Genomic DNA, 11,065 nt, shown 5'->3' on the forward strand with positions numbered 1-11,065 from the left:
CTTGCACTATTTCTTATTTGTATTTGATTATATATCGTTGAAGGAGCTTGGGTCATAATATTTTCATTGCCATTTATACACTGTAGCTTATGTGCTTATGTGCACATGACAATAAAACCTTTGAATCTAATGTTTATATTTCTTCTTTATTTTCACAGTAACCATGCTGTTATAATGTAGACTGAATGTGCCAAAATAAGACTATTTCTGTAAAGTTTATGTTTTGTTTAGTATGTATACCAGATTATTTTCAATAAAATAAAAGTTCCTTTCTATTCTATATACTGAAGTACATTTTTGTGCAGTATATGCCTTTGAGGATGACATTCTTGTCCCTTTAAATGGCTAAATCAATGGACAATTCAGCATTATTAGGACACATACCATTGTGGTCACATTCATATTCACTCACATGCAAAACATTAACCTTACAGTAATATATTATTGTGACGTTAGATCATGGCAGATTATGGGAAGTACAAGATCATAAAAACGGAAATATTTGTTTAGAGAGGGATCAGGATAAGATGATTTATTTATGATGGGGGAGGTACAGATGTAGCGCTTCATTTCAGACAGTTTGAAACGTGATGGGCCGTGATTTGGTACGTGATCTACCCTCGCTCAAGGGAAAACCAGCGCCATATAGATAGAATAGTGTGAATAGTGGGAGGGCTTAACATTCATCGATACTGGTCTTAGGCAGGTCGTAGGCAGGAAGCTGTAAGCTGGAGTCTGAAATGAGGTGCTACATCTGTAATGGAGTCCATGGGTTCCCAGTGAGAAATCATCCTGGCGTCATAGAGCTCCTTCCTGCGTTGCCTAACATCTTTGTTCCACTGCTCCACGTCACACTCGGGGATGGGCTCTGTAAACACCAAGCAATCATTGGTAGCAATTCTCAGTTTAGGCTCATCAAGCAAAAAAAGACAAAGCCACATCACTGCAAATCCCGAGTCATTCTTGACACCTTGAACGTTTCCCATTTATCTAATTTCCGCCTCCTCGACGCTCCGGTAGTGACCCGGAAATAGATTTCAGCATGCCATGTTGAAGGACATCCCATTTCTCTAAATGTACATCGAGGAGACCGAGGATCGAGGAGGCTCTCTCGAGGAGCTATAACCGAGGATACACTGATTGGAGTGACATTACCTAGGTCTTCTTGAGCCATACACTGTCTTAAGATCTTATCCATTGTATCCTTGTCTCGTGCTCCCTGTGCAGCAGCTCCACTGCTGCATCGGAGCCTCGCTCTCCTGCACCTCTGAAATGTGGCTGCCTGTCAACAAGCAGCAACAAGTGAATGTGAAGGCCCTGACACACCAAGCAGTCACCAGAGAACTCAGTGACGCTGACGCCGACTGATGTGTTGCACTGGAACACACTGCCAAGACTTCAGCCGAGCACGTAGGAACTGCGCATGCGTGAGTGGCAGACAGAGAAGAAGAACAGACTGCGTGATCTAAACAAACAACAAATAGTGTGTGCGTTCCATTTTCACTCTCGTCCATCGAAAACATGTTTTGTGCGGTACTGGAGCTATCAGCCATTGGAGTGTTGTTTGTGGAAGACATTCTCAAGCAACCGTTTCGCTTCTCATGCTAGCTAGCTAGCTAGCTGAACAGCCAATCAGAGTGATTTCTTTGTCCGACTGCCTGTGGCCGACGCACGGCCGATTCAACATGCGTCGGCGATGAAAGGCCAAATAAGGCGTGTCACGGCCGACGGTGCGAGACACACCAAAGTCCTAAACTTTGAAAACCGAGTCTTAAACAAGTCATTATGTGCTTTTCAACATAACAGTTGCATACACATAAAATAAAAGTGAAGTAACAGTTTAATTCAGCCACACAATTTGTATCTTTTTTTATTATGAAAAACTATGTGAAGTGTGTGTTTGTTATTGTCAGACCGAGTGAGTGAGTGAAAAACACAAGTTATAGATGCATCAATCTCAAGGTCCAAGAGACCACATTTGCCAAGATTAAGCGACAAGCTGAGAAACATAGCAGTTGCATAAACATACAATTAAGTAACAGTTTCATTCACCCACACTTTTTCTATTATCACAGGGCCCTATAATACATTGCATTTACAAAAGACCAAATTGGTCGATAGTCAGTCACTCATTTGTGCACGATGGGGTCACAGGATGATGCCACCATGGCTAAAAACTCGCTCCACCGGAGCACTGGAGGCAGGCACTACCAAAACTCTGATGGCCACTTTGAACAGCGAAGGACCTTCATGTTCATTGCCCAGAACAAAAGGACATTCTGTCCGTCAGCAATGTGGAGATAGTGCAGCTGCAGTGCTCCCAACATCCTTCTTCTGCCTCTTATGGTACGCAGCAAACAGCCCTTCACCTTGTCCAAGGCTCTCTTGCTCTTCCTCATCAACACAAGGCGTAGGTTGCTGTCTCCACAGCCTCTCGCAGGATCATTTCTGGCGAAACATGTAAAAACAAAACAAAAAAAACACAAAAGAGCCCTTATTATATTTTGTATTGGTGATGCAGTAGGTTAAACTGAACACATTATTGTTGCAATCAATTATTATGAGTAACATAGTAGTAATAAACTCAATTAAAGGTCCCATGTCATGCTTTTCTGGTTATTACCCGTCCCCTTGTGTGTTATGAAGGTTTTTCTGCATGTAAACATTCTGCAGAGTCAAAAACCCTGAAAGTACACCCTGTAGCGAGTAAAACTCTAACACAGAAAAGACCTGTCTATGCTGCCCCAAAACGCCTCGTTGGAGATTTCTCTTTTCCACCTGGGACCAGGTTAAAATAATTAAATTGCATGCATTTTATTTTAGTAAACACTGAAAATGGGTCCCACAGACCCAAACAGCACACAAAGGTTAAAGGTAAGCATGTAATAATGTTAAAATGTGCTAAATATACACTGCAAAAAACAAGAAAAGAGGAGTAAAAGTAGCTCACGACTTGTTTTATTTTTGAAAGATTACGATACATTTGACAATTTTAAGCTTGGCCTACCATTTTATTGGAGCGATGAGGAACAGGTGGGGCTTGAAAAGGCCCACCTATTCAAAGTGGGGAATGACAGAAGAAGTTTGAGAACCACTGACCTAACCTAACCACCCTAACCCCAGTTTCTGGACCGCAGTTTCTGGACCCGTCTTCTCTTTTTTAATGGTGGATCGCGAACAGCTTTTAGTTACACTGCCACCTAGCGAGCAGGAGACATTACAGTTTTTCTCGATTGTTAACACACTAAAATTATACATGAAGCACAATTATTTTAACTGACACTCAAAGAGCAAAACATCGGCTCAAATCTCCAAAACTCTTAACACATTTTCAGCTTTTCACACAATTTGCAAATCAACATGGCACTTTTTGCAAACCACTGCACACGTTACTCCACGTAAGACACAGGAATCTGACCTAAGGTCACGTGTTAGCAGGTTTAAAACACTGATATTCAAAATGCCTCACACATGGACCAATGATCAAGAAACACGTTCCACCTGACCAAACACCTGATTGCATAATTGTTGGCTCATCAATCAGGATGTTAGCACTATAAAAAGACCACAGGTGAGTACTTTCTTACAGCAACAATGGAAGCCAACATGGAAGCCAACATGGAAGCAAGAGGAAGAGGAAGGGCTGGGCTGAGAGTGAGAGGAGGAGGAGGAGGAGGAGGAGGAGGAGGAGGTGGGGTGAGAGTGAGAGGAGGAAGAATGAGAGGTAGAGGTAGAGCTGGAGGGAGAGGACGTGGACAAAGAAGAATACTCTCATGATATATCAGTGCTTATATCTGTTGTGTGAAACGTATTTACTTCATTACTGTAATTGAATTGTTGGCATGTTGCATACTATAACTGTACAGAAATCCTGTGCACTGTGGTAAACTTACTTTTATGCAACACAGACACTGACCGACCACTATATCTTTGTTGTTTACCTGAAGGACTGAGAAACAAAGAGGTGCAGGTGGGCTAAGGATGTTCAATGAGGCACAGGAAGCAGCAGTTACAAACTGGGTTTTGGCAAACAATGCCATCACACTTAGAGAGATCCGAAGCATAGTAGCTGTGTGCTGAGATGCATGTTGCACAATGTTATTTTTGAATAAAATGTGATTTTTTTCAACAACTCATTTGTATTTCTTCATTTACTGTATTTCTGTAAACTCAAGCAATCTTTCTCTGCAGAAACCTCTATGTACAGAGCACAGCCCATAACAGAGGAAAGTGCTTTAGATTATGCTCAGCAGTGTGTAGCTGGGTGGTCAAACAATCTAGTATTATGAATGGAGTGTGTTATATTTGGTGCAAAAGTTTGCATTTGGTAAGTGTTTATGTAGTTTTGAGTGCAGTTCTTCATTTAGCAGGAAAAATGAGGAGTTTTGCACTTTGGGTGTGTGGTTTTGTGAATTGTGTTTAGTGATCACTAAACACAATTCACAAAACCACACACATTTTTTTTTTAATTGCTCAGTTTCTCAGAACATTCTGAGAAACTGAGCAATTAAAAAAAATTGTGTGTTAGCAATCGAGAAAAACTGTAAGAAGAAAGGGATGGATATCTGGCAGAAAAGGTGGGAGAAAGACCAAAAAGGCAAATAGTATCATAAAGTTCAAAAGACAATCAATATTTATAAAGAAAGAAACAGAAGGGAGGAAATCATGATAGCTAGACTCAGACTAAATCCCACAGCATTGAATGGTACTCTGTATGTCATGGGGGAAAGTAACAGTGACAAGTGTGGGAACTGTGGAGGTAAGGGAAATGTGGAACATGTTTTATTAAATTGTGTCACCTATAAAGCTGAAAGAGAAAAACTAAAGGATAAAGTGAGAGAGGCTGAAACTCGACCAACAACCAATCAGATGAATCTCCCGCCCCGGACACACAAGCACGCGGTTTGATTGGCTAGAGCTTGTACTGGCATATGATTCGATTGGCTGACGCTTCCACCGAAGCTTCAAAAGTTAAACATTGCTTAACTTTCGTCGCGAGCAAATCTACGCTTCGCTCCCACAATGCAGTTCGGCGAAACATGATGCACGCCGCCGCTGTGTGGACGGGCCGCAGGGTAATGCCAGACAAGGGACCAATTAAACATTTTTAAAAAACAGCTCTACTGTTTTTTAAATGTAAAATAATACGCCCTACTATAGATAAGTAGATGTCTCAAGATGATCAAGACTCTAATTGCACAGTGCTCACACTCACTAACAATAATCAAGTATTAAAACACACTAAAGTTAAAAGAATAGCCTGTTGTGTTTTTCATTAGAAAGGGAAGATGATATATTTACGAGTCAGACAAGAGATGTTTTGATTTTAGAGTCTTACATTAGTAGGCCTATCTTCAAGTTTATCAACATGACCAAATCCCCCTTTCTTTTCACTGTAAAACAAGTGTCAGCACTATTACACTCTTCACTATGAAAGGGAGTTTGAGGGACTGTTTAGGGGCATAGAGACTATTTCAGATTATTAAAACAGAGTGAGAGATTGACAAGGTGAGGTGCAAAGGCTATTTTTACATTGCACAGGTTTATGTGTGATTTTTGAACTATTAAGTTCTATAGTGCCATCTAGTGGTCTTGCAGCACCTGGTTGAACAGCGGGCACACATTGAATTCATGATAATGATCTTACAGTGCATCTGTGTGTAGGTGACAATGTGTCTTTTTTTGACTTTCAAAGTATTTTTATGAAAGTACTGAGAAAATCTTTTTTTACTAATTGAACTGGGCTGAGATGACCCTGATAACTTTTCTCCGGGTTTCATTTGTTCGAACCATGAAAAGCAGTCAGACAAGGGTTTCGTGTATGAGTAAATTTGCTGGATTCAGTGGGTGTGAAGCTGACCGTTGAGCGGCCCGACCAAGCAAGGGTCAGGTACAGGATACACAGCCTCAATATTGCTGCCCAGGTGAACACAGTCACCAGCCACAAGGATCTCACCCACACTACCAGCCTTCACCAAACAGGAAACACAGAGCCTAAATACACACCCACTAATCAGCAATTAGACACAGGGGGGGGGAGGAGACAACACAGGGCACCAGGTGAACATAATCAGGAGTAACAGAAAGAAGGGGAGGGGGAACACTTTTCAAAATAAAATACATGTGCAATATACAAGGCCCGAAGCCGTTAGTCCACAGTGACGAAGTTACCGTCACAGTGGGTGATAGAGATAGAATGATGTCCAAAAGCTGCAGTAGGTGAGGTATCACAAAGGGGGGGGGGGCATATTGTCTTAATGCTGAGAGAAATAGTCAAATAAATCATTTAATCAATAATGGAAAAGTATCTGTTTAGTTGGCCAAACCAAATGTGTAAACAACATCTCAAGCTACACTGCACCAGGATGCAACACTTTTACACTTAACTGCTCTTGTGTGAGATAAAAAAATGACAAGATTGTGACAGATATATGCTCTGTGGTTTCATGCAAAAATATGTTCTGCTCCTGCGCTGCTGAGAAAAACAACACATATTTCACACCTGATAAGGTGTTCTTTCTCACATCTGCTACAAAACAATGTTTTTTTAAATCGCTGGCAGGAGCATAGGTAGTGCAGGTAGACTGGTAAACTGGCAGATCTACTCTTAGTTATGGGTTTGTGTTAACAAAAAAAGCTTAATTTGTTGTCAATATTTTAGTTGAATTTCCAAGACTATATTTGCAAAATAAATGACATCCTGCTTAAGCAATACTTTCAAACAACATAAAAAAAGGGATGAAAATGATCTTGCATGCAAAACAAACTAAAAGCTGTCTTACTGGTAGCTGGTCTTTTTGATATTTGAAAACACAAGTTGCTGACATTTAGCATGGGGTTGAGGAGGTGGGGGGGGAATGCTACGTTCTACTGATTCATGCACAGCAACAGCATCTGCAGAGGACAGATAAGATCGGTAACGCCCCTTCTGTGGTTTTATTATATGGGATAACAGACATTGGAGTATGCATTTGCTTAGTATTACTGTGCACATCTCAGCCTTGTGGTCTAAAGATCACATCTATCCAGTCACCTGTATGCCAGAATCTGAAAATAACATTAAACCACACGTGAATCGGATGTGTTACTTTTCTCACAAGTTAAGTTTGAAATAAAAAACAACAATATTAAGTGTAAAAAAGCCTTTATGCCAGAGTTTGAAAGCCTAACGGACTGTCACCTCTGATTCCTCGAAGCTTATTAGAAATACATAATGAATGAATAATAATAGTTTGAAAAGTGATTTACGGAGTATGTCAGTGTTTCTCAAACTTTTTCATACCAAGGACCACTTAACCAATAAAAAAACACTCGCGGACCACCTAACTCCACAAATATAAAAAAATATATTGTTTTTCTAGAACAGATTACAAATCGCCTGAAAATGGTACAAACAAGTGGCAACATGTAAGGTGTTGCGCTGGGATATTTCATGCAATCGAAAGTGAAACTTAACCTCGCTCCATTGCGGAGATAATCTTAAATATATTTATTTATTTCAAATATGAAATGTTACCAATATACTCACGGACCACTGGGGGGCGCTCACGGACCACCAGTGGTCCGCGGACCACACTTTGAGAAGCACTGGTGTATGTGAGTATACTATGTGCACACAAAGTTTCAGAGACACCGGTTGTTCCTTGTACGTTTAATGGCAAAATAACCGAGGACAAAATAAAATATTTACAACACTTAGTAACATGTAAACACAATCTTCTGTACAAAGAAATATACATGCAAAAGTAAAAATAATTAATAATAAGACATTCAAAATGACATTGCTGCAGTCTTGTTCTATGTGTATTTAAAATATGACATAGTTATGAGGTTTACATCCTGGGTGTGGGCAAACTGCCCGACCCTCTCTGTACATCTTTACATCATGTATAGGGGGGGTTTCCCAAAGGCATTTTACTACTTAGATCATATTCTTCCATGAATAGGCTTTAAGAGAATTTGATAAACTGATTAACAGCATGATTTTGGGAAACCTAGATCCACTCCAATAAATAAAATGATGCAGAATGAGATACTTAGACTGTACAGACCAAACAAATCAACATCTTTTTGACTTCTTGAACATCAAATCAGACAGCAACTCTTCAAACCTTCAAATAAAATAAGAAACAATGCACATATTTAGTCTCACCCACCTCTAGTTCGACTCCATCAACTGGCACTTCAACAATTTTATAAGCCAAAGACATCAACTCAACCAAATGAAAATAATTGGAAGATAACATGTCAATGACGAACTATAGTTATCAAAGTGATACATTTGAACTTTAGTTGGTACAATCTCTGGCGTCTCCTTAAAGTTTAATGATTAATTATCATACAATTTAAAGTCTGTGGTGAATGGGCCACAGTGAGACATTTTTCCAGACATATTACTTGGTGTCTTAGTGTGTCTTACAACTTCAAACTGAGATGCTAAAAAAACTCGAGCGACATACACCAGTATCTACCTACAAAAGCCAAACAAACTCACACAGCAAACTACTTTGTGCACAGCTTGAAAAAAGTGAAATATTCGTTTTTTCAGCAAGAAACCACCAAACACTTTCTTATTACGATAAAGAATAAATAAATCCAGACTGAACCTATGGAAACACTCACATGTCCTGGTTCAGTGTGGTCTGTTATAACTTAACATTAGAAATCATAAAAAAACACATTTTAGCAGGAAAAGAAAGCAGAGTCAACTTTGGTATTGTTACAGAAATTAAAAAACAGAATAATGAGAAAATTAAAGCATAAGTGCCTATATTTTATAGATACACATTTTTATACATTATTTCCCAAAAACCCGCCTCATGTCTGGGGTTTTTGCAGATATTAATACTGAACTTAATACATAAGAGTTAACACAATACAGACATCTATCGCAGTACCAGGTACGTACATGCCTTTTTAAGAATACGGCTACAACACAAAGTCTTCATAAATAGTTGCATAAATGTTAAAGCTGCAACATTGCACATGGGAATTGATGCAAATTACGAGTGCATTTCTAGTAGCGGTTTGTTCATAGTAAAATGCAGACTCAAGGAGTGACCTCAAAAACTGCATGGACTCACTAATACTCTGCAAATGAAATCGCTTTTGTTCCTTTGAGACAAATTCTTCAAAATGAGAATGAAAGGCAGGAATACGTTATTTACAAATAAGGCGGATGCAGGTAAAATTCTGAGAGGCGATGCCGAATAGTTTAATACTTGTTAATTGAGTTTATCTTATTGTCACAGACAGAATGGGGGCATAAAGATAAGCAAACTATTGCATTGAATGTAACTGTAATGTGTTTCTGGAAAACATGGTTTTGGTCTTCATCTTAGAATAAGTGGACCCTGCTGATGGGTTCCACTTTGTTCACATCCCACTTCTTTCGTCTACTCACCTTTGTTTGAATAAAGACAGATATCTGTTTACTCACTGTACATGGTTTCATTTACAAAAAGTAATCTCTCATTACAAAAAAACATTTTCTTGTGTTCAACCGAAAGCAGCCTGAATTACTCTTATTATACAGTATTCTATTTTCTCCATTCAACACTGGTCGCAACGCAAGACTTGCTCAAGCTTGCTGAGGAAGCTTGTTGAGAAAGCTCGGGTTTCTCTCCCTGCTAAGTCACGGTTTGAAATCTCAAACAGATTCCAACAGTTAATTTGTTGTGCAGGCATAATGACAATATGCCAAGGTAAAGGAGGGGGGGTTGGGGTTAGAGTCAGAGGGTTTATCAGCAGAGGTCAGTCAGTCAGTCAGCAGCAGCAGGACTTGTGTGGCGTAGTGAGGGAAAAGGGGATCATTGTGGAAATGTTGCTGGTGTTCCTCTCATTAACAGCTCAACTCAACAAAGGTTACTCATCCTCCAAAGCTTTGCGGACAGGCGGGAATTCCTTCAAGTCCTCAACAAAGCAGAACATGTATCCACAGTACACGTTGCTGTCCCGTGAGTTAGATGTGGTTGAGCAGCCGGCTGTGAAGAAAGGCCTTAACGGTGGCGATGGGCCGAACATCGTTCTGGTGTTTCCGTCTCTCGATGAAGGCGATGAGTCTGGAGGTGTCCAGATGTTGATGATTCTGTGGCAGCGCTGGTGGCTGTGTATGGTTCAGCGTGGCGTGACCAGTGTCTCTGTTCATCATGCCTCGGGGCTGCAGCCAGGGCTCCTGCAGGCAGGACCCCGCGGGGGGGCGCCGCTCCGGCTCGCTCTGGAGCAGCAAGCACACAAAGTCCCTGGCAGCAGCGCTCACACCCTGGAAGTAGTCCTCAGGGAAGCTGAAGTCAAGACGACAGATGTTCAAACACGTCTCCTCCAAACTCTCATCCAGGAAGGGAGAGGCACCGCTCAGAACAACGTAGGTCACCACCCCTGTTAATGAAGAAAGAGTTTTGTTAGTTGGTTCAAATTAGCTTCTTATGATGTTATATACAAGTCACCAGTGGTTTGAGGTAACTAAGTACGTTTACTCAAGTACTGTATTTAAGTACAATGTTCAGGGACTTGTACTTGTATGTCAAGTTTTTGCTACTTTATACTTCTATCTCATATAATTCAGATGTAAAAAGTGTACTTGTACTACACTATATTTATTTAATACCTTTACTTACTTTGCAGATTTGTATTAATAATGTAATGTGTAAAAAAAATAAGACTTTAGTTACACCTAGCGTAAAATTCACAAGCTACTCTACAGTATGTTAAGTAATTGAAGTGTGCTGCCTCTTTACAAGCTTTGATTAACATATTAATGCATCAATAATTATAATCTTAATATATATATTCTGAAATGGGCTCATCGGCTTAATGAGTACTTTTACTTTTGGTACTTCAAGTTTAATTTGATGCTAATACTTTCCCTTAATTAACATTTTGAATGCAGGACCTTTACTTGTAACCGAGTATATCCACATTAAGGTACTTCTACTTTGAAACTTGTGTTCAGAAACAAACCTAAGCTCCAGAGGTCAGACATCAGTGAGGCAGGCTGACCCAGGATCAGCTCAGGAGCAGAGAACTCTGGGCTCCCCAGGAGAGGGTGGGTGTAGAAGGAGGGAGG

General features: G+C 40.1%; 1 protein-coding gene across 1 annotated transcript; it reads right to left on the minus strand.

Annotated features, from left to right (window-relative positions):
- Positions 1 to 7,636: 7,636 nt before the first annotated feature.
- LOC139435487 (triple functional domain protein-like) lies at positions 7,637 to 11,056 on the minus strand. The gene is made up of 2 exons (XM_071206143.1): positions 10,960 to 11,056; positions 7,637 to 10,377 (listed from the first exon to the last, which is right to left on the minus strand). Exons 1-2 carry the CDS (start codon positions 10,979 to 10,981, stop codon positions 9,962 to 9,964), a joined length of 438 nt encoding a protein of 145 aa, XP_071062244.1. The 5' UTR covers positions 10,982 to 11,056; the 3' UTR covers positions 7,637 to 9,961.
- Positions 11,057 to 11,065: the final 9 nt, after the last annotated feature.

The sequence above is a fragment of the Pseudochaenichthys georgianus genome, chromosome 16, assembly GCF_902827115.2.
Source record: "Pseudochaenichthys georgianus chromosome 16, fPseGeo1.2, whole genome shotgun sequence".
Classification (NCBI taxonomy): domain Eukaryota; kingdom Metazoa; phylum Chordata; class Actinopteri; order Perciformes; family Channichthyidae; genus Pseudochaenichthys; species Pseudochaenichthys georgianus.

What these genes read in the sequence shown, in the direction of transcription:
- LOC139435487 (XM_071206143.1), bottom strand. Translation starts at nt 10,981, where the DNA reads ATGTCTGACCTCTGGAGCTTAG. An exon ending in GTCTGACCTCTGGAGCTTAG is followed by an intron (nt 10,378 to 10,959) that starts GTTTGTTTCTGA and finishes CTTCATTAACAG; the next exon opens with GGGTGGTGACCTACGTTGTT.